This window comes from Cnephaeus nilssonii (genome assembly GCF_951640355.1).
Source record: "Cnephaeus nilssonii genome assembly, chromosome: 17".
NCBI classification, from domain to species: domain Eukaryota; kingdom Metazoa; phylum Chordata; class Mammalia; order Chiroptera; family Vespertilionidae; genus Cnephaeus; species Cnephaeus nilssonii.
In genome coordinates this window covers 6,173,203-6,197,665 of record NC_137088.1, presented here as the reverse complement: position 1 = coordinate 6,197,665, position 24,463 = coordinate 6,173,203, and the positions used below count along the sequence as shown (strand labels likewise).

The 24,463-nt window shown below is 44.8% G+C and overlaps 1 protein-coding gene across 1 annotated transcript in view; it reads right to left on the bottom strand.

Annotated features, from left to right (window-relative positions):
- The window catches only part of OXSR1 (oxidative stress responsive kinase 1), a 77,526-nt gene extending 68,861 nt beyond the window's left edge, over positions 1–8,665 (bottom strand). The window contains exon 1 of the mRNA XM_079794414.1: positions 8,277–8,665. Coding sequence (XP_079650540.1) covers positions 8,277–8,346 — 70 coding nt within the window. The 5' untranslated portion in view covers positions 8,347–8,665. The remainder of the gene's footprint in view (positions 1–8,276) is intronic.
- Positions 8,666–24,463: the final 15,798 nt, after the last annotated feature.

Here is a 24,463-nt window from a genome sequence, read left to right as displayed (position 1 = left end):
TAGGCAGTTCCATTTTTAATTTTTTTAATAACTCCACACTGCTTTCCACAGTGGCTGCACCAAACAGGATTAGAGATAGAAATTTTGAAAATATTTCATCTCTTCTTTAAAGCAGGTCCCTTCATGTGGAATTTTTCAAACTACAAATCAACGTACTGGTTTCAACCACCATTTTTCTTACACTAAATAGAACCAAATAGAACACATCAGTATGCACTGCACATACATAGTAAAAGAAAATGTATCTCTTAAAAATGGTTTAGTCAAGGTGTGAAAGCTACTACACCAATGCCTTCTAATAAGCATCAGCCTGATGTGAAGATTATATAATGGCAAGTATAAAACAATTTCTAATAAAACATCCTAATTCAAACTTTCACTGTTTTACACTGTTGTGCACCTCAATGCACCATTTCTCTACATCCCCACTTCCTACACTCTTCTGTCCTCTATAGTTAGTTAACTGCAGGATTAGCGCACATTATACAACAGAATGGATTAATGCACAAAAATATAAATGACCTTTCTCCTGAAATCCTTCAATTGGGTAACTTCATCTCTTGAGACAGAAAAGGAGATGCCCAAAAGCATGATGGGTACTAAAAATCTTTCAGAGTCTCTCTCCACTTTAGTACACCCAGGTATTTAAAAGAGAAAGTAAAGCCCTAGCCTATTTGGCTCAGTGGATAGAGCGTCAGCCTGTGGACTGAGGGGTCCCTGGGTTCAATTCCAGTCAAAGGTACATGCCTGGAGTGGGGGCTCGATCCACAGTAGTGGGTGTGCAGAAGGCAGCTGATCAATGATTCTCTCTCATCATTGATGTTTCTATCTCTCCCTCTCCCTTCCTCTCTGGAATCAATAAAAATATATTTTTTTAAAAAATAAGAGAAAGTAAAAAAAGGATATTATTCCTATCAAATGAACCAAATTATTTGAAGATATTTTCTCACAAAATTTTAACCAGCCATCACTATAGCAGATACACATTCTAAAGATTCTAAGTATTTTTCTAAATATATTTTTATTGACTTCAGAGAGGAAGGGAAAGGGAGAGAGAAACATCATTGATGAGAGAGGATCATTGATCAGCTGCCTCCTGCACGCCCCCCACTGGGGATGGAGCCCACAACCCGGGCATGTGCCCTTGCCCGGAATCAAACCCGGGACCCTTCAGTCCCCAGGCCGACGCTCTATCCACTGAGTCAAACTGGCTAGGGCTTAAGGTTTTTTTGTTTGTTTGTTTTGTTTTTTTGGGTTTTTTTTAGTAAGGTTTTACATTTACTAAAGAGCTAGCTTAGCTCTGACTGGTTTGGCTCAGTGGATAGAGCATCGGCCTGTGGACTGAAGGGTCCCAGGTTCGATTTCAGTCAAGGGCATGTACCTTGGTTGCAGGCACATCCCCAGTAGGAGGTGTTCAGGAGGCAGCTGATCAATGTTTCTCTCTCATCGATGTTTCTAAACTCTCTTTCCCTCTCCTTTCCTCTCTCTAAAAAAAAAAAATCAATTAAAATATATATATATATATATATATATATATATATATATATATATATATATTTTTAAAAAGAGCTGGCTTAAAAAGGACAAAAAAATAAAAATTAAAAAAGAGCTAGCTTAGACTGTTCATTATGAAAGATGACTAAAGCATTGTCACCTGAACCATGGAACATATGGGAATTTACAATTTTGTAAATCCTTTTCTAAATAAGGCCTCTTGTCAGTCATGTTGAAAATTAAAGCTCCTAGAACTGGAGAAACAGCTGTAAGAACAGTCATCTCAAAAGGCATGCTATTCTCTCCATACAGAGATGGAAATAAAGACACACTGCCATATGCTTTGAGTAAGTATTCAATCAGCCGGATGGTTTTGCAATGAATCATCCCTTTCTCTCCTGTTCACTCCGGTGATCTCCGATCTCAGTAGATGGTAACTCATCCTTCCAGATGCTCCAGCCAAAAATCTCCAAATCTTCTCACATCTCATCCAACCACACATCTCTAATTTTGAAATATGTCATATCCAGCATCTGACTGCTTCTCACCCCCTCTACGACTGCGTCTCTCCCCTGGATAACCTCCTTCCACCCTTAAACCCTTACAACACCATTCTCCACCTAGCGGCCCAAGTTATCCCGATCTATTTAAAACTCACCTCCATCCCTGGCAGCCCCCCACCCCTTTCCCTGCTTTATTTTTGTCCTTCACCACTAGATTATAAACTCCAAAAAAGCAGGGATTTCTCTCTGTTTTACTGCTTATCTCTAGCATCCAGAACAGTGCCTGACACATAAGGAGTTCAATATTTGTTGAACAAATTAATCAATCAAGTAGTGGCATATGTTTTCAAGGAAAAAATAATTACCGGCTTGGGACAGAGCAAACACAAAAGCAGCCCAGTGTTATGGGCATTTCCTCACGATTACCGTGAGTGCTAACATTTATTGAACACTTGCTCACTGTGCCAAGTACTCTGCTGAGCGCTCTCTTTACTTGTGCTGCTTTTTTCCATCCAATCCTCACAATAACCTCATGAGTTAGGTATTATTGATCTTACAGAGCAATGTAGGAAGAGCAATGTAAGCAAGTGTAAGACGAGGTCATCAATTAGTAAGAGGCAGGGAAGGGCCCAGAAGCCAGAACTGCATGATGTGCCAACACCATGCTCTTAACGGGTAGGCAGCTGCCCCTTTGGGTTAAAGCTGACATTTATTAACTGAATACTACGTGTCAGGTTAAATTATTTACTTGAAATGTCTCATTTAACTATTTTAATTTTTTCAAAACACTGAGGCCCACGTTTTTAGTTGCCCATCCACCAAACAATTTCCCCTTATTTTTAAACAACAAAACTTTAGCTAAATTGGTTTGAAGTAATAATGTGCCCAGCTAAAAAGCTTCATTTCACAGCCCCCCTTTCAAATGGCCCAATGACACAGTTTTGGCCAGTGAAAGAAAGGGAAGCCACTGAGTAAAGCTTCCAGGAAAGAAAGGCCTATGAAAGGGTGCCAACTAAGTTGTCACGTGCCTTTGTCCTTTTGCCATATTCTTCCAGCCGAACACAGGCACGAGGTATATAGGTGGGACAATTATCTCGAGAATGAGAGTCATGTGCTGAGTGTAGTGGAGTGAAAACTAGGAGCCTGGGTGTCGGATGGCACTAGGCTGCCACTCCAGTGTTCTTGTTATATAATGGGGGGAAAGTATTTTATTGAGCTACTATTATTTATTTCCCATTACATGCAGCCAAATGCAATCCCTGTTTGATACAAGCCTATGAGGTTGTAGGCCCAAAGCTGGCCTAATTAAAAAATGTTGTCATAATTAAGTCTCCCAATCATGGGAAGAAAATACACTAACCACTGCTTAAGCATCACTGCTGACAGAGCAAATGTCTTTCACACTTATGCAGGGGGCTAGAGTGGGATCCTGAAATCTGCATTTGGAAATCACTGTCAGACATCAAAACGTGTGGCTACTGAACACCTGGTCAGAATTCTAACACAATCATAGGGGTTAGAAAGGAGCTCAAAAACTGAAAAGATGAATGATTTATAGTGAGAATAATACTAACATTTGTTACAAGTAAGTAAACTTAAAGAAATTCAAATCTTATCAAAAAATGTTTAAGATAATAAAATTCTTTAAGAGGAAGTCCTTTGAATTCTGAATCTGTATGTTTTTATTTTGTTTGAATTAAGAAATTTTCTTTTCTCTATAGAATTTTGCCAGAAAAGGAGAGAACAAAACAGAAATATTAACCCCATAAATATTATAGTACTTAGCAGCACACATGAAAAAAAATTACAGTTCAAATAAATATGATGTGCTTTGGTAAGAAAGACATTATACCATCTATGTGTATATAAATGGCTAATATGCAAAGTGTCCCCACGGGAGTTCGACCGGGAGTTCTATCGCTTGCTTTGACGTGCGCTGACCACCAGGGGCGGTGCGGAATGAAGGGAGGCCCTGGCCAACAGCCAGAAGGCCCTGATCAGCCCTGATCATGGCCAGGCCTAGGGACCCTACCCGTGCACAAATTTTGTGCACCGGGCCTCTAGTTTCCTTATAATACAATCCCTTGAAAACAAAAAATTCAAATTAACCATCCCTTCCCAAGCTTTATCTTTTCTGGACTCCAGACATTTGTTTCCCGAAAATAACTTGAGTGCAATCTGAAGAAATCAAAGAATTTATTCTGAAGACCACAGCTTATTACAAAATCCTGTATCCCAAACACTTCAGTACAGAAGAAACGTTAGAAAAGAATACACTGCTTTATTGAGCCTTGCTACTTGTACCAGTACTAGGCTGTAGTTGGAGGAAAATCTTTTTTTTCCTCTCTGTTGGGAAGATAGGTGCGAGTGTATGAGGAGTGGAGTGGCAGGAACTTAGTAATGAGAGGGAGAACATTATAAAAATAGTATACACAAAAGAGAACAAATCCTACTACATCCGAAAGGGTTATCAACAAAATATCTGCTCCTGCCAGACGCTTTCACTGTAAGGATATTCCTTTAATCTGTCAAACTCTGACCATCACCTTCCAGTTTATATCCAAAAACTAATCAAATACAGATGTAGGAACAAGGACCCTGAAATAGGAAAAGGAGAGTTGGACACCAGTACTCCCTTTGCCATTGATTAGCTCTATGACTCCACACAAGTCATTTTGCCTTTCTACGTCTCAGTGTTTTCATCTGTAAAACAAAATGATTCACCTTACCTCACACCATACAGAAAAATTAACCCAAATGTACCAGAGGCCTAAATCATATAATATGTGATTCTTTGTGTTTGGTATTTGGCATAATGTTTTTTTTGAGGTTTATTCATGTTTTAGCCGGTTGCATATATTATATCCCCTTTTTTTCAGACACCACTTGATGAACATAGGGTTACTGCTTTTTTTTTTTTTATGTTTTGATGTTGGATTAGTAAAGGTTTCTTAGCTACAACACCAAAAAAGCACAATCAATAAAAGAAAGAAGTGATAAATTAAACTTGTATCAAAATTCAAAACTTTTGTATTTTTTAAATGTTTTTATTGATCGGAGAGAGAGAGATAAACATCGATGTAAGAGAGAAACATCGATTGGTTGCCTCCCACACACACCCAGACTGGGTACCGAACCTGAAACCCAGGCATGTGACCTAACCAGGAATTGAACCGTGACCTCCTGGTTCATAGGTCCTCTCATCCACTGAACAACACTGGCTGGGCAACTTTTGTATTTTAAAAGACACCATTAAGAAACTGAAGAGAGAAGCTACAGACTGGGAGAAAATATTTTAAATTATGTATCAGGTTATGAAGTACTCAAATCCAGAATGATTACACAGACAAACCCCTGCAGCTCAATAAGAACGTAACCCAAAGCACAACCCGAAAAGACAAAAGATTTGAAAAGATATTTCAGCAAAGAAGATATATGGAAAGCTAATAAACAAGCACATGAAAAGATGCTCAACATCATTAGTCATCCGGGAAATGCAAAAAACGCAATGAGATTCCACTTCACACCCATTAGAATGGCTACAATCAAAATGACAAACAAATGCTGGAAATAGGAACCTTCATACATCACTAATGGGAATGTAAAATGGTACAGTCACTTTACCTTCTTATCCAGCAATTCCGCTCAAGAAAAATGAAATATGTTCACATGAAGATCTGATGTGAATGCTCACAGCCAAAAAACAGAAGCCTAATGTCCAGCAAGTGGTAAGGGGGTGAGGGGGTGGTGAGGGACATAATATATACTACAGGCTACAACATGAATGAACCTCAAAAAAACATTATGTCAAATTTAAAAAACCAAACACAAAGAATCACATATTATATGATTATTTTTATACGGAAATCCAGAAAAGGCAAATATGGAGAGACAGACAGTAGATTTGTGGTTGCCTGAAGCAGGGGGTGGGGACAGGGAGTAACTACAAATGGACATGAGGCATCTTTTTGGAATGATGAAAATGTTCTAAAATGGGATTGTAGTGATGACTGAACAACTCTGTAAATTTACGAAAAACCTATAGAACAATACAGTTAATACTGGTGGATTTTATGGCATATAACTTATACCTCCATAAAATTGTTTTTAAAAATGAAAAATACTATGCTAAATGAAAGAAGCCAAACAAAAAAAAAGACCACATGTTATATGATCCCATTTATATGAAATGTCCAAAAAAGGCAAATCTATAGAGACAGAAAGATCTGTGGTTGCCTGGGGCTGGGAGTGGGAACAGGGATTAACTGTAACAGGCACAAGGGATCTCAATGAGGTGATGAAAATATTCTAAGACTGGATTATGCTGATTGGTACACAACACAGTAAATTTACTAAAAATCACTGCATTTCATACTTAAAAATGGCTGAATTTTATGGTACTAAATTATACCTCAGTAAAGTTATTTTAAAAAATAAGTGGTCAGATCTTAACATTGGCATTCTTAACCTTTGATCCATGGACCACGCTGAGAATGAGATCAAGAGTAACCCTATCACAGAGGACTGAGACTCCCCTCTCTCCACTCCCGGACACCCAACTGGTCTCCCAATTTCTACTCTGATGCCACCTCAATAGCAAAGGCATTAAGAATGACCACAAGCATCCTCTTCACCCTAAAAAGATGTACACCCAAAAGGAAAGCAAAAACTCCTAAAACGATCATAGGGACGCTTTCCTTAGTTTTCAGACACTACTTTGGAATCTCCCCCTTAGTCCCTTTCTTCGGTATGAAACTCTGAGGGGCCCAGAGCAATCTATCAAGACAGAGACCTAGCTAGCTAGCTGTCCTCAGAACCAACCAGTACATGTCAAGGCACAGCACGTAACGAGAACACAGGCCCATGGAGTGGCTTAAGGGGAAAAGTGTGATGTCTTTCAGACAAAACTTAGCCCAGATTTGTTTTGAAACAAGAGGCAAGTGAAGAAAAAAAAAAGAAATATGACCAAGTTTCTCTAAAACGCAGATACAGTACAATAAACACTCACACCCCCGTGACAGCTAGTGAGTGTTCAGCCAGTCTCTGTTAAAAAACTAATTTTGGGACAGGGTGCTGATCTAGCAAAGGAGACAACCTCCTTCCTTCCATAACAGGGGTCTGCTCGGGTTGGTCGGACTGAGCTTCTGTTTAAGGACACCCACCCCTTTTTGATTTCTAAAGTCACTGGATTATTGCTTTCCAACAAATACTTCCCTCAGCATCCCCGGCCCCTCTCCTCCCCCGTCACACGTGCCTCTCTGAGAATTACAATCTCCATGCAAGTTCTGTGCTATGCCAACTGGTATTCCTGGACCCCTTTCAAATCCACTCCACACACAACAGCCAGACCCACTAGATGTCGTGTCCCTGCTTGAAGCTCTCCAGTAACACTTAAAATTCCAAAATCCTTACCAAGCCTGGGAAGGTCCCTAAGACCCGGCCTCTCCCTTACACCTTTCCGTCTGCCCTTCAGCTCCTCAAATCCATCAAGCTGGTCCCCTCCTCAGAACCTTTGCATTTTCTCCTCCCTCTCTTCCCCAGGCTCTTCCTTCTCAGCCTTCAGTGCTCAGCTTCAATGACTCAGAAAAGATTTTTTTCCCCCTTGCAATCACCCCTAAGGAGGTCTCCAGGTTATTCCTTATCAGAACATCTTATTTCCTAGCACCTGCCAAAACCTGTCACTGTTTTCATTTGTCTCCTTATTTCACGTCTGCCTCCCGGAATGGAAAGTCAGTCCCAAGCAGTAGGAAGTTGTGCCCACGTTGCTCGGAGCGGTACCTGCAGGCAGCTTCGTCTGGAGAGGATCCCCACCCAGCTCCACCCCAGCAATGCCTGGCATTTCGTGGGCATTTCCCCCGATGCGGGAAGGAGCTAACGCACCCCGTCCCACAACCCCCCAAAGAGGTGGCTGTGTCTCAACTCCAACATCCCCTTTCTTTGCACAGCCTGGAAAAGCCTGCACTTTTCTTTCTCTCCAAGAGACCCGTCTGTCGCTCAGGTTCAAACATCTATCCCCACGTCAGTCTTCCCTGAGCCCCTCGAACCCACCCAACCCCGCCCCACAGGCGCGTCACTCCACGTCCCCTCCCGCGCTGCACGAACCCGGAGCCTCGCCCACGCGCCCTGCAGACCCGGGGGCCCCACGCGTGCCCATTCATATCTGTGAGTCCTGCGCTCCCGAGCTCCCGCTGGTCCCCAGGACCCCGCGGGTCTCCACGATCCCGCGTGCCACCCGCTGCCCAGAGCGGTGCCTCCCCACTCAGTGGCGCCAGCTCTCACCGATCACCTCCTGCAGCTCGTAATCGTCCCTGTTGATGGACCAGGGCAGGGCGCTCGAGTCCTCGGACATGACGGCAGCTCCGCTCTCGATCCTCCCTCAAACTCGCTGACCTCTCTCCTTCCCTCGCCTCGCCTCTCCCCACCCCCAACCGCTGCCGCCGCGACCCCACCAATCTCCTCGAGAACCAGGTCCGAAGGGCGCCTGGGTGCGGGGGTCACCCCGCGGCGCAGCGGCGGAGCGGCGGGGGCTCGAAGCTCCGGCGGATCTCGCCTCCTGCTCCTCTGCGTCCGGCACGCCCCGGTCCGGTCCAAGTCCCGGCCTGGGCCTCCGCTGCAGCAGCCACTGGAGCTTCGCCTGGGCCCGGCCCCTCTGTCCCGCCCTCCACCCCGGCCCCACGCACGGGCCAAACTTTCCCTTCACCTGCCGGCACGCAGCGCGCTGACGTCACCGCGCCGGTCACGCCCCGCCTCTGCCACGCCCCCCCTTCCGCCATATGAAGTGTGGCTGAATTAGCAGCGAGCAAGGAAGAAGCCTGAGAAGATGGAAGTCGACAGTGAAAAGGAAGGGATGCTTAGGAAGGAGTACAGCGAGGACATCGGAGAGCCAGAGAAGGCCCTAAAGTAGCACAGACGAGGTAGCCACACTAAGCATGGCGACCAAAGGTGTCCAAGGGGAGGGGCGGAGCCACTGCTGGCGGCGGGGGGCACGTTGCCGTCTCCGTGGTCGCATTCATTGGTTTGTTTGAGAAGGAATCGGAAAGGTGATAGGCGTGTATGGACATCAGTCATATGTTAGTCCCGCCCCCATGCTCTCGGCGCGCTGCTCTGCGCCGGGGGCTCCAGTCCCTCGAGATCGCTAGTACGTACTCAGCTCGCGGCCAGTCTCCGAGCGACGTCACGGCGTAACCGTCACACCCTCGAGACGTGCGAACGGCTCCGCTGGGTGTGGAGAAGCCCGGGGGAGCCGCAGGGTGGGGTAGCCTCGGGCTCTGGAAATCCGCCAACTAGGATAAAGGCCCGGGCCACGTACGGAGTGGAACTGGAAGCCTGTCCCATGACGACACTTTTTTCCAGGAGGAAGTTCTCTCCGCGTTAACCCGTCGCGGTTCTCTCGGCCACCTTATTGGGCCGGGAGCGAGTTCTCTCCGTTCTCAACTTTGGGTCTGGCGTTCACAAGAGCCTCTGACTTGGGGGCTTCTGAAAGTTGGGTGTTTTTTTTCCCCCCCTTAAGCATCCTGGGCCATGGAACAAGTGAGATTGGGCCCGTTTTCCAAGGGCTTTGCCTTTGGTGTGACCTCGCTGAACTTGTTCTCTCAGGTTGACCGCTTAGGCCCATTGGGGAAATTAACAAGGTGAATATTAAACGCGCTTGGTAAAATGAAAAAAGAAGGTATCGACCGCCAGGCTGGCGTGGCTCAGTGGTTGTGCGTGGACCTATGAGCCAGGAGGTCAAGGTTCGGTTCCGGCCAGGACACATGTCCGGGTTGCGGGCTGGATGCAGCCGATCAATGATTCCTCATCATTGATGTTTCTATCTCTCCCGCTCCCTTCCTCTCTGAAGTCAATAAAAACCTATTTTAAAAGGTTTCAACATGGATTGGGCTAGCTGCAAAACTGTTCTTAGCTGGACATCTTTCAGACCAATGGTAGTCCTTAAGGAAGACCTTCCCACGGCCCTGGGCGCTGCGCTCTGCACTGGCGGGCAGGTCGCTGACCGGAAACCGAAGCCATCGCTAGGAACTGTGGGAACGGAGCCGGTGGCAGGTTTCTGATTGGTTGGTGTAATTGGAGAACGTTTTCTGGAGGTGGTGGCATTTGTACCAGACCCTGCAAAGATAACATGATTTCAACAGGTGGAAGTTGAGAGGATGGAAGATTCCAGTCACAGCAAAGGTGCCGGAGTTGCCAAGTCTGAAAGCATAGCAGAAACTTGCTGTAGACACAGGTGTCAGCCATTACTACTGACACCTTTTCCACGGTCATGTGTTAGGGAGTTTGGAGAAAAGCGGAGAAGGAGCCAGCCACCCAAAGAGAATTTTAAACAGGGTATAAAGGGGTTTTAGACGCTTCAAAATTATTAGTAATCTCATTCTTGTTAGGCTGCTGATCCTTGTATATGGCTCCCGCAGTAATCTTTTGGGAAAGGGGGGAAAGAGAAGTTAGGGTGATTCTGGAACCCTGGCCCTAATATTAAAATACCCGCAAATCTGGCCCTAGCCGGTCGCTCAGTGGTTAGAGCATCAGCCCATGCACCAAAGGGTCAAAGGGCACATACCTTGGTTGCAGGTGCAGTAGGGGCACGTGTGGGAGGCAACCAATCTATGGGTCTCTCTCAAATTGACTTCTCTCTCTCTCTCTCTCTCTCTCTCTCTCTCTCTCTCTCCACCCTCTAACCTCCCCCCCCCCCTTCCACTCTAGCTAAAAGCAATGAAAAAATATCCTCGGGTGAGAATTTAAAAAAACAAACACTACCAAATCTTATCTAGGTTTTTTTTAAGTAGGTTTATTTTCCTTGGGAGAGGGACCTTGTTTTTCCGAACATTTTCAAAGGAGTCCTTGTCTTAGTTCGGGTTCCTCCCAAAATCAGGCTCTGAACCAGGATTGAGATACCAATGGTTGATTTAAGAGGTGACTCCAAGAGGCGCTCTGAAGGAGACAGGAGAGGAAGGGATGTCCTTAAAGGGCACATTAGTGAGGGCTTATTGTGTGGGCTCAGTCCTGCTGTGAACTGTCAGAGAAACTGAACACACGTCAGAATTGCCCCACTAACAGGCAAGAAAGCTGAGGCACTTGCCCACCAACTCTTTTCCCTCTTTAGCGTGTTAGTGCTCCTGCACCTCTGCCCAGCTCCCAGCTGGGAAAGCACACTCCCAAAGTCAGAGAAGGCACTTAGGCCAGAGCCATAGGCAGTCCTCCTCGTGTACCAGAACTCTCTGACAGCAAACTTCCGAATAGGAGGCCCAAAAGACATGAGCAGCATAGACAGCATCTACTACAATGTGTAAACCAGGAGAGAGCACAGTCATGCTTCCCTTTCTTTGTTGCCTTTAAGCAACTTCTCTGTGTTGTGCTTTGCTTTTGGCACCTGGCAGGGTACGGGGGAAAAGGACTGATTTCAAGACTAGTGTTGCCTTGACGTGGTAATTACAGCTGTAATCATTCAAGTCTTATAGGCTCCATCAATGGAAGTTTTGAAGTCTAGAAATTAATGTGCACCCTATGAGAAACCTGAATATAAAGAAAAGCAGCCGAAACCGGTTTGGCTCAGTGGATAGAGCGTCGGCCTGCGGACTCAAGGGTCCCAGGTTCGATTCCGGTCAAGGGCATGTACCTTGGTTGCGGGCACATCCCCAGTAGGGGGTGTGCAAGAGGCAGCTGATCGATGTTTCTCTCTCATCGATGTTTCTAACTCTCTATCCCTCTCTCTTCCTCTCTGTAAAAAATCAATAAAATATATTTTTTTAAAAAAGAAAAAAAAAAGCAAAATTGTATGTCTCTGTCATAAGCTGATTTTCCGTGTCAGTGCCAGAACCACGATAGACTGCGAGAATCTGTTCCCCTCATCTATCCCTTATCACATGTCACATGGAGTGTAATGTCATCTCTTGTTATGAGAGGGACAACACCCATGCCTCATGTAGGTGTGCTTCCCGCCTTGTGCTAGGCACATATGATTAAACTAGAGGCCTGGTGCACAAAATTTGTGCATAGGGGATGTGTGTGTCCCTCAGCCCAGCCTGCACCCTCTCCAATCTGGGATCCCTCTCACAATCCAGGACTGCTGGCTCCCAACTGCTCACCTGCCTGCCTGCCTGCCTGATTGCCCCTAACCGCTTCTGCCTGCCAGCCTGATCACACCCTAACCACTCCCCTGCCAGCCTTATCAACACCTAACTGCTCCCCTGCCAGCCCGGTTCCCCCTCAACTGCCCTCCCCTGCAGCCCTGGTCTCCCCCAACTGCCCTCCCCTGCAGGCCTGAGTCCCCCCAAACTGTCCTCCCCTGCAGGCTCGGTCACCCCTAACTGCCCTCCCCTGCAGGCCTGGTTCCCCCCAACTTCCCTCCCCTGCAGGCCTGGGTCCCCCCAACTGTCCTCCCCTGAAGGCCCGGTCACCCCTAACTGCCCTCCCCTGCAGGCCTGGTCCCCCCACGACTGCCCTCTCCTGCAGACCTGGTTCCCCGCAACTGCCCTCCCCTGCAGGCCTGATCCCCCTCAACTGCCCTCCCCTGCTGGCCTGATCACCCATAACTGCCCTCCCCTGCCGGCCATCTTGTGGTGGCCATCTTGTGTCCACATGGGGCGGCCATCTTTGACCACATGGGGTTGGCCATCTTGTGCATTGGAGTGATGGTCAATTTGCATATTACCTCTTTATTATATAGGATAGATGGAGTGTGAAAGTAGAGGAGATGTGAACAAGTTAGGAGTCTGGGGGCCTGGTGAAAAGCTGATACCTTGAGGCCCAGGAAATGAATGTCCAAAGTGACAGATGCTCAGAGCCTAGAAGAAACAGGTGGGTGCACAAGTTATTGTAGGAAAGTGCAGAAAATAGAGTCTCAGCATCAAGCTGTTTTGAAGCAGAGAGTAGCTTCAGGTTCACCCAGACTGGCACCAGGCCAACTTGATGAGCTCAAGCTAAGTGAGCAAGCAATTAAGGTAAACAAGCCAGTTGTAGATAAATTAGATTTTCTGCATTATTTTGGCTATCATAACAAATTACCATAGACTGGATGGCTTAAACCACAAACATTTTTTTTCCCTCACAGTTCTGAAGTCTGGGAAGTCTAAATATCTAGCTGCTGGCAGATCTGGTTTGTAGACAATTGTTTTCTCATTGCATTCTCATATGGCAGAGGGCTGGAGTAGGCTCTGTGTTTCTGCAGATAAGAGTACTAATCCCATTCATGAGGGCTCCACCCTTATGACCTAATTACCTCCCAAAGCCCCATCTACCAATATCACATTGGGGGATGAGGGTTAGAATTTCAATACATGAATTTGTGGGAGACACAAATATCTATATATATAAAAGGCTAATATGCAAAGTGTCCCCTCAGGAATTCGACCAGGAGTTTGATCACTCACTATGATGTGCGCTGACACCAGGGGGCGGCTCGGAACAAAGGAAGGCCCCGGCCGGCAGTTGTTAGGCCCCGATCAGCCCTGATCGCAGGCCAGGCCTATGGACCCTACCCATGCACGACTTTCGTGCACCGGGCCTCTAGTTAGTCTATAACATACATATATGTAAATTTGTAAAACAGGTCTGGGAGACCCATGGAATTGTAGTACAGATTTGCTTTATGTGTATTGTTTGAAATATAAGGAGAAAGTAGTCCAATACTGTATAACACTAACAATGTGAATTCCTTAAAGCAGTTCAATAAGATCAATTCCATAAAAATATTGTGGGGGTCCTAACCGGTTTGGCTCAGTGGATAGAGCATCAGCCTGTGGACTGAAAGGTCCCAGGTTCAATTCCGGTCAAGGGCATGTACCTTGGTTGCGGGCACATCCCCAGAAGGAGGTGTGCAGGAGGCAGCTGATCGATGTTTCTCTCTCATCAATGTTTCTAACTATCCCTCTCCCTTCCTCTCTGTAAAAAATAAAGTATATTAAAAAATATGTTTTGGGGGCCCATAAACGTAAACTCCAGCTGCATTAATAATCAAGTAAATGCAAATTCAAACTAAAATGCAATACCATTTTACTCTCACCAGATAGAGCAAAATGCAAAAGCCAGAGAATACTAAGTGTTGGCCAAGATGAAGAACAACAAAAACTGTGGTCCTCTGCTAGTTGGGATGTCAACTGGTGCAACCTCTTTGGAAAACATGTTGGTATTACCTAGAAAACAGGACCTGTGCTTCCCCTATAGCCCGGCACTCCCACTCCTTCATGTATACCCTAAACAAACTCTCGTTCATATATTCCAAGTAACAGATACAAGAATGCCTCCATCAGCATGTTCAGTGATAGCTAAACAAAGGAAATCACCCAAATACAATGTAAAAATATTCATACAATGGAAACTAAACAACAGGGGAAACGTACTTACTACAATTAGATAAAATAACTCAGCTCAACCTCAAAACAATGCTAATCGAACCAAAGTAACAGAATGCATACAGTATGATTGCATTCACAAAAAGGTCAAAAGTGGTCACAATTGAACTTTTCTGTTTTAAAAACTTAAGAAGAGCAAGGAAACAAAGAAATGTAGTTTGGCAGTTAGCTCTAGGGGAAAGGAGAGGGATGCAACTAGGGTAGGACACAAGGAAGACTTATAAGATTCAGGTAATATTCCAGTTTTTCACCTGATGATGGGTACATAAGTGCTCAACTATCCATATATGTTTGTGTGCTCTGTTAAAGTGTATTTCGTAATTTAAATTTTGGTTTCTCATATCTCAGGCAATAAATGAGGTTTTTACTTCCCTTCTTTCAAACTGAGGGGACTTCAACGCTCTCTTCCACCTGGTTTCACTGCGCCTCCCCCTGCCCCACTGTTCAGGCCCGTCCTCCTTCCAGGAATGCCTCGTCTCTTCTGCTCCACCTGCCCAGGTCTTACTGGCTCTGCCGGGTCCAGCTGACGGGTCACCCGCCCCTCCCCCTCCTTTGAATGCTTTTTCTGAGGTTGTTCCAGCCCCGAGGGAAGTCATGTACACTTACCGCCTCATTTCTGGGCATGTAGCCTGTGCTGCCATGTACCCACCGTCTTCTCTTTCTGTGAATATTCTGCATTTCAAATTAGGCTGTGGGTGACCATGAGGCCGGGGGTATACCCTATCACTAGGAAGGGAGTAAAGGATTTTTGTGGAGTTTGGGGTTTGGTATTTTTCTGCCCACCATAAACCTTGCCATCATGATGATGGTCAAAAATTTACGAGGAGCTGCATTTCTCTACTTTTTAGGAAAATTTGCAAATATGTGTACACCATTTAATTCTCAACCTTAGGCAGGGGTATCAGAGTCTCTGAGGCATAGGTATAATTCATAAAAACACTCAAAGACAACAGCTATCTCACTAGTACACTCAGGAACTAAATATTCACATTTATCTTCTGATAACTTGGTATCCCTCACTCTCTTAACTCACTCTGAACTGAATCAATTTGGACAGCATGGAATTGAATACCTAGTTTCATAATGTAAATTCAGATTAAAAGCCCAATAAAATCTTCACAGCAGATGTAAGTGCCTATAGTGGGCCAGGCAATGTGCTAATATAAATACCTCTTGTAGCACTTGGCCTGTGGTACTCAGTGGTCAGAGTGTCGGACCACTTACTCAAGGGTCTCAAGGTTCGATTCCTGGTCAAGGGCATATACCTGGGTTTCAGACTCGCTCCCAAGTCCCAGTTGGGGTGCGTGTAGGAGGCAGCCAATCCATGTGTCTCTCTCTCATCAATATATCTCTCTCTTCCCTCCCTCTCTCTCTCCCACCCTCCCTTCCACTCTCTCCAAAAATTCCATTGAAAAACTATCTTCTGGTGAGGATTAACACAAACAAAACAAAACAAAATCCTCATGTAGTCAGTAAAATGGCCTTGTGAGGTTTTTATGCCAGTTTTACAGATGAGGAAAGAAACTCAGAAAGGTTAAGAAACTTGCCTCAAAAAAAAAAAAAAAGATGCCCTGGCCAGGTGGCTCAGTTGGTTGGAGTGTTGTCCCATGCTCCAAAAGGTAGCAGGTTCGATTCCCAGTCAGGGCACATACCCAGGTCACGGGTTTGATCCCTGCTCAGGTTCATGTGGGAGGCAACCAATCAATGAAAGTTTCTCTCTCACATTATTACTCTCTCTCCCTTTCTCTCAAATCATTTAAAAAGAGAGAGAGAGAGAGAGAGAGAGAGAGAGAGAGAGAGAGAAAGAGAGAAACTTGCCTCCAGAAATTCCTGGAAATGCTTAGCACAGTACCTGGCTGTGGTAAGTGTTCAGTAAGGGACAGCTGTTATTTATTAGTTGGTAGAACAGAGCATTCCTAAAGCATTATGGGAATGGAGGTTAAGCAGCAGTGCTTGCCATGTGTCTGACTCAGGTCTGTTTATTCAGGAAAAGCAGGTTTCAACCACCATCTGCATGATGCGGTTCACATCAGACCACTGCTGACTCATAGCACTGCCGAGTTTCTTACTGTAAAAGCTGATTAAGGAAATGAAGGAGTTCTCTTTGATTCCCAGCGGATTGTGAAGCCTTGTTTGCCATTAGCACCCAACGTGATCAAGTGAATTTGGGTTTCAGGTCTACCAAAATTAGAGAGGCCCTTGACTGCCAAAATTAGAGAGGCAGTGAGTTGGAAATTTCAGACCACCAAGAAATGAGGACAATCAAATGCCCTATGAAATGCAGTGCACAGACATTTATGAATGATTCTCCACGTGCACAGCTGTGAGCAGTCTGTCTAAGGGGAGACTATTTTCCACAGGGACCGGGTTCCAGAATCGGTGTTACTTCCCTGGTGCATAGCAGAGGGAGGGCTCTCTGTGACCCGACAGCAGAGTCTACCTTATGGCCACCCCACCCAGCAGACAGAGGTGTTATTCTACCATTATCACATTCTTCTGGCTCAGTCTTTTGGAAGTAACTTTGTCTTTGGGTAAATGCTAACCCAGTGGTCAGCAAACTCATTAGTCAACAGAGCCAAATATCAAAAGTACAACGATTGAAATTTCTTTTGAGAGCCAAATTTTTTAAACTTAAACTTCTTCGAACGCCACTTCTTCAAAATAGACTCGCCCAGGCCGTGGTATTTTGTGGAAGAGCCACACTCAAGGGGCCAAAGAGCCGCATGTGGCTCGCGAGCCGCAGTTTGCCGACCACGGTGCTACCTCAAAACACCCCTCATTTTCCCATGCCATCCTCCCACAGAGCATCTAGTTGGACATGAGGATAATAAAGTCCACATTAACTCCTTTCATAGAATCACATAAAAGAATCCTACAGAATGGCCTGCCCAAGAATTTAACCCACTCAAACCCCAGAGAGGAAAATAATTTGAAAGATGTGGCATCTTTGTGGTAGCTACTAAAGAGTAGTACTATAATGGGTTTTCTCATGCACCCACTAGGCCTGGGACACAGCCTCAAAGCAGGAAACGATGAGGAACTGCCTATTGCACAAGCACCGAGTCGGTCTTCAGAAAGTAAAGCTGTACAGATTACGTTGCAGCTGGGGAAAAAAAACCTTTGCTTTCTGAGTGTGCAGGAGGGTAATTTCACCTGTTAACGTGCGTGCAATATGTGTGTACTATGTGTTAACCAGGCCCAAAGGATAGCAAATTTGGAAGGAGGCAGGTAGGAAGGAAACAAATTTGGAGTGCCAAGAACCTCTCCTATCCATCTTCCCAGCCCATCCAAATCTTGACGGGAGAAAGCTATAGAAAATCCAAGACAGATATGGAAGCTATGAAGAACCAAAGGACATCGGAGCTTGTTGACTGCTTCCCCGGGGATGACTCGGGGGAGGCTGAAAGTCACTTGGAGAAGACTTGCACTTGGCTTTCCATCATGTCCAACATACTGTAGGAACAATAATGTAGAAATGATGGAGGACAGAGTCTAGGCCCATGAACACCAGGATTCCATGTCCAGTCCCTAACAGCCTATACTAGGTCTTCAGGAGAATGAAAGCTAGCACGTGCCCCATGAAGGCATGAGGCGGTATTGACAAGGCTTGCACTGAGAGCTGGAATGAAAAGGCTGCAGAAGTAGGACTTGGTGGCAAATGGTTAGGACGATAGACTTCGGCTCTGGGTGCTGGCATTACACTCCAAAGGCCAAATGAGGGCCTTGCATGTCAACAGGTAATTGTAAGAACTCAGAAATCAGGCCAAGCACTTCAAGGACCTGCGCACAGGGGTCCTTCCCTTCTACCACAAAGTCATGTGAGCCTCTCCTCTCCTGGGTGCCTCACTCCCAGACACCATCTTGAAAAGATGAAAGGGGATATAGACCAATGGAATAGAATAGAGAACCCAGAAATCGACCCAAACCACTAGCTCAATTAATATTTGACAAAGGAGGCAAGAGCATGCAATGGAGTCAAGACAGTCTCTTCAATAAATGGTGTTGGGAAAATTGGACAGATATATGCAAAAAAATGAAACTAGACCACCAACTTACACCATACACAAAAATAAACTCAAAATGGATAAAGGACTTAAACGTCAGACGGGAAACCATAAAAATATGAGAGGAATCCACAGGCAGCAAAATCTCAGACCTATGCTGAAGCAATATCTTCACCGATACAGCTCCTAGGGCAATGGAAACGAAAGAAAAGATAAACAAATGGGACTACATCAAAATAAAGAGCTTCTGCACAGCAAAAGAAACCATCAACAAAACAACAAGAAAGCCCACTGCATGGGAGAACATGTTTGCCAATGTTATCTCCGATAAAGGTTTAATCTCCAACATTTACAGGGAACTCATACAACTTAACAAAAGAAAGATCAACAACCCAATCAAAAAATGGGCAACGGACCTAAATAGATACTTTTCGAAAGAGGACATAAGGAAGGCCAAGAGACATATGAAAACATGCTCAAAGTCCCTAATCACCTGAGAGATGCAAATCAAAACGACAATGAGGTACCATCTCACACCTGTCAGAATGGCTATTATCAACAAATCAACAAATGACAAGTGCTGGCAAGGATGTGGAGAAAAAGGAACCCTTGTGTACTGCTGGTGGGAATGCAGACTGGCGCAGCCACTGTGGAGAACAGTATGGAATTTCCTCAAAAGACTAAAAATGGAATTCCCATTTGACCCAGTGATCCCACTTCTAGGAATATATCCCAAGAAACTAGAAACACCAATCAGAAAGGATATATGCACCCCTATGTTCATAGCAGCACAATTTACAATAGCTAAGATTTGGAAACAGCCTAAATGCCCATCAGCAGATGAGTGGATTAAAAAACTGTGGTACATCTACACAATGGAATACTATGTTGCAGTAAAAAGGAAGGAACTCCTACCATTTGCAACAGCTTGGATGGCGCTGGAGAGAATTATGCTAAGCGTAATAAGTCAGTCAGAGAAAGATAAATATCACATGATCTCACTCATTTGTGGATTATAATGAACAACATAAACTGATGAACAAAAACAGATCCAGAGACAGAGAAGCATCGAGCAGATGCTCAAACCTCAGAGGAAAGGAAGGGGAGGGTGGGGGTAAGGGGGAGAGATCAACCAAAGGACTTGTATGCATGCATATAAGCCTAACCAATGGACGCAGACACCAGGGGGGTGAGGGCATGAACAGGAGTGGGATGGGGGGCAATGGGGGCATAAGAACACATATGTAATACCTTAATCAATAAAGAAAAAAATTAAAAAAAGAAAAGATGAAAGGGGAAGAGATCTGAGAAGTAACATTTACTTAATAGAGACCAAGTTACCCCAAAGATGCTGTTTGAACCAAAAGAATTTAATATATTGTTTACTGGCAAGCCTGAATCTCCCCATCCCACTCAACAGGGTGGGGGCTCATGGGCAAGATTAGGTTATAGAAAACAAGCTACGTTGTCCTTGCACCTCTGAGTGTTGGGTAAGTAAATGTGCATCCCTGCCCCAACCTTTCTTGTGTTTTAAACTATAGGGTGGGCACATAATGCGTCCAGTTACAGCCAGCCCTTTAGAACAATCACAAGTCAATAACCACAGCTTCCATCTTAAATTTAAAAAAAGGCCCAGCCGGCATAGCCTAGTGGTTGAGCATCGACCTATGAACCAGGAGGTCATGGTTCAATTCCTGGTCAGGGCACATGCTCGGGTTTCAGGCTCAATCCCCAGTGTGGGGCATGCAGGAGGCAGCCAATCAATTATTCTTTTTCATTATTGATATTTCTATCTCTCTTTCCCTCTCCCTTCCTCTCTGAAATCAATAAAAATATAAATTAAAAAAGAGAAATAGAAAAAACGTAATTTGAACTCTATGTAAACAGAAGAAATAATAATCACCAGAGTGAAAATCAATACAATAGTAAACAAAAAACAATAGAGAAACTCAATGAAACCAAGAACTGATTCTTTGAGAAAAATCTCTACAGTTTGACCCATCATGAAAAAAGGAGAGAAGACATAAATTACCTATATCAGGAGTGAGAGAGGTGACTTACAGTTTTTACAGATATTAAAAGGATAATATGAGAATATTATGAACAATTTAATGCCAATAAATTTAACAATTTAGATGAAATGGACAGATTTCTTGTAACACAAATTATTGAAGCTATTTAAGAAGAAATAGACAACCTGCATTGACTTATATCTATTAAGAATTTTTTTAATATATTTTATTGATTTTTTACAGAGAGGAAGAGAGAGGGATAGAGAGTTAGAAACATTGATGAGAGAGAAACATCGATCAGCTGCCTCTTGCACACCCCCTACTGGGGATGTGCCCGCAACCAAGGCACATGCCCTTGACCGGAATCGAACCTGGGACCCTTGAGTCCGCAGGCCGACGCTCCATCCACTGAGCCAAACCGGTTTCGGCTCTATTAAGAATTTTTATTTTGTAGTTAAAACCTTCTCCCACAAAGAAAATGGTGGCAGGAGCCAGATCCACTTGATGAGGGCCACTCTGTGTAGTTGAGCCCACACATAAGTTCCTTACCTGTCATCATGGCCACTGTGTAAATGGGTCTATTGACCAAGCACCAGAGTACCTGAGGAAGAGACCATTCGATGTCCCCAGGTTGGGTCACCTTGTCTCCTGATTGTTGAGCATCTCATCTACAACAGATGAGTATTATGTGGGACAAGAACATGTTTATACTCTATGTATTGCAAGAAGGCCATCATTCCGCAAGACCTCCTTGTCACTAATCGTCTAATCCTTTTCTTTCCAAATTCCTTTTTTTTCCCTAAAATACATTTCCATTAACTTCAGAGAGAAAGGGAGAGAGAGAGACAGAAACATCAATGATGAGACAGAATCATCCATCGGCAGCCTCCTGCACGCCCCCCACTGGGGGGGATCCAGCCCACAACCCAGGCACTTGCCCCCCCGCCGGAATCGAACCCAGGATCCCCCAGTCTACAGGCCGACGCTCCACCCACTGAGCCAAACCGGCCAGGGCTCTTTCCAAATTCTTAACCAGTTGGCCGTCCTGTTAGCCACTGCCCACTGGTCAAGTTCGATCTGTACCTTAAATAGAACAGCAGAGTGCTGCCCACTGGAGACTGTGCCTTCACTACTGACAGTTAACCACTTGTGGCTGGTCATGTGGACATCCATCTGTAAAAGAAGTCTGTGCTTCCTTTTCCTCCAGCATAGGTAGAATGTTGAAGGAGACACAGTGAGGCAGTGACTTTGGATACAAGAGTAGTATGGTAGTTCACTAGGCTACAACTGAAAATAGCTTTGTTTTGTTTTTGTTTTTTGTTTTTCAGAGAGGGAGAAGAGATAGAAACATCAGTGATGTGGGAGAATCACTGATTGGCTGCCTTCTGCATGCCCCTTACTAGGGGTGGAGCCCCCAATCAGGTGCTCTGATCTGACCTGGAATCAAACCACGACCTCCAGGTTCATAGGTCCACAATCTACCACTGAGCCATGCCCACCGGGCACAAGCCGAACTAGTTTAAACAAAAGGGAACTTACTGGTTCATGTGTCTGAAAAGTCAAGCTGTAAGGCTTGAAGCAGGGACTCAAATGAGGTCATCAGAATCTGTTTTTTCCTCCAGTCACAAGTTTTGGCATACTGGAAGGCTTTCCCATAATGCTCCAAGGTGGGTCCTGACCTTAAACAGCCTTTTGCATTTAAGCACAATGGAATCTATCAACAGATTTCAAGGGTCTCCTTAACTAAGATTGGGTCACATGTCATGCCTGAACCAATCATAGTGTTCAGCATCAAGGCGGGTGCTGCCTATTTAGATCTGAGTCTGGAGCAGGGCTGAGGGAAATCCTGGCATGGAACCTGGATTAGGAGGAGAAATGTTGATGTTTGGTAGCCAAAACCCCATGTACAAGCATACATGGTTTTATTGAACTTCTCTTTATTGTGCTTCACAGATGTTGAGTTTTTAACACATTGAGGGAAGATGCTCAAAAAGATTATGACTTGCTTTATTGCAATACTCACTTTATCTTGGTGGTCTGGAACAGTGCCCCCATTAGCTCCAAGTCATAGCCATTCCCCATATCTGTCTTACCAAATGTATGGGGCAGAGCTATTCTATCGTTCTGTATCAATGAATCACCTGGGAATCCTATTAGCATGCAGAATCTGAATAATTAGGTCTGAAGTGGGGCCGGAGAGTCCTTATTCTAGCAGGTGAGGTCAATCCTACTGGTCCAGGGACCACACTTTGAGTAACAAGCCCCTATAGCTTTCATAGCCCCATGTAGGAGCCACTAGGCACCTGTAGCTATTGAATACTAGCCTAAATTGAGATGTGCTGTAAGTGTAAAACACACTCTGAATTTTGAAGACTTAATATGAAAAAAATTAACATCTCATCAATTGTTTTTATATAGATTACATGTCGAAATTGCATTTTAGATACATTGGGTTAAATAAAATATACTAAAAATAATTTCACCCGTTTTTACTTCTTTTCTTTTTCTTTCTTCCTTTCTTTCTTCCTTCCTTCCTTCCTTCCTTCCTTCCTTCCTTCCTTCCTTCCTTCCTTTCTTTCTTTCTTTTTCTTTCTTCTTTGTATAGCAAAGGTGGAATTTATTGAAGAGCAAGTACAGACTCCCACGTGGGGAGGGGGAAAGAGTCCCGTGCTTTTACTTTTTCAACATGGCTGCTACAAACTTAAAAAATATGTATGGCCCTAGCCGGTTTGGCTCAGTGGATAGAGCGTCACCATCAGACTGAAGGGTCCCGGGTTCAGTTCCAATCAAGGGCATGTACCTCAGTTGCAGGCTCCATCCCTGCATGTCCCCCTCCTTTCCACTCTCTCTAAAAAAAAAAAATCAATGGAATAATATCCTCAGATGAGGATTAAAACAATAAAATTGAATAAATACACATGTGGCTCACATTTCTGCTGCTCAGTGCTGCTCTGGAAGAAGGTAACTCCTGAGGTGAATGAGGCTGATATTCTGAAAGCACTTTTTTCACATCTGGATACTCAATCAGAAGAGCCTAATATAGCGAAGACCACAGGACACTCACCTCCTGGGTTCTTGGACTTGGCCCACCTTCAGGACCCCAGAGGGAGGTAACTGCAGGTGGAACTGATGCCTGAGTGCTTAGAAGGGGGGCCCTGCCATGGGCCTGGTGAAGTCGGACCTGAGAAAAGGAGAAATTTAGGAATCCCAGAGTTCCTCCAGCCAGCCAGCAGTCACTTCATTTCTCAGTCTTGTTTATGCAATTGCCTGAAGCAGAAATTATCACTGTGCTTATCAACTTCCCTAACCTATCTGCACAGCATCGCTAAACTAATCTTCTCCACAGCCTGGTTTTACCGGTCCTTCCTTGCCCAGACACCTGGACCCGCTGGCAGCCTGCTTTCCTGGAGGGTCCCGTCCTACCAGTCTCCCAGCCCTCAAATGTGCCCCTCACTTTCCCTATCTGTCTAACTTATCCCTTTACTGCTGAGTCTCCTTCTTTGTCTCGTAGTCCCTACTCTACCAATTCTGCCACAGTTCAAAGCCCACCTCCAGGCTACCTGCCTTCAGAGGCCGTTCAGGACCTCTGGACCACAGGCGCCTGTCTACAGGACTTACTCGTATAGGACACCCTGCCTTTGGTGCAAGCCAGCGTATCTGCTGTGGAGGGCTATGTTGTCTGATTCCTGAGGTATTCAGATTTCTGCGTTTGTTCCTTTATTTTCCATCTGGGCTTTCAGTTCCATGAGGGCAGAGCGCTGCTTAGTTTATGTTTATATTCCGCTTTTGACCTGGACCAATAAAACACTGGCCCTCAAAAAAAACATAACAAAATGAAATGGTGGTTAAAAACACATAGACTTTTCTATTGCATAAATATGTTATCCCTGATCATTTTTATAATAAAAATTATTCTTTTTTAAAAAACAAGATGGTAGCTAAATTCTGGCCAGGATGTGGGAAACAGGGCAAACCTGTGCACTGTTAGGGGGCTTGTAAACTGGTACAGCCACTATGGAAAACAGTATGGAGGCTCCTCAAAAAATTACAAATACAACTACCATGTGATCCAGCAATTCCACGTGTGGGTGTATATCCAACGGAAA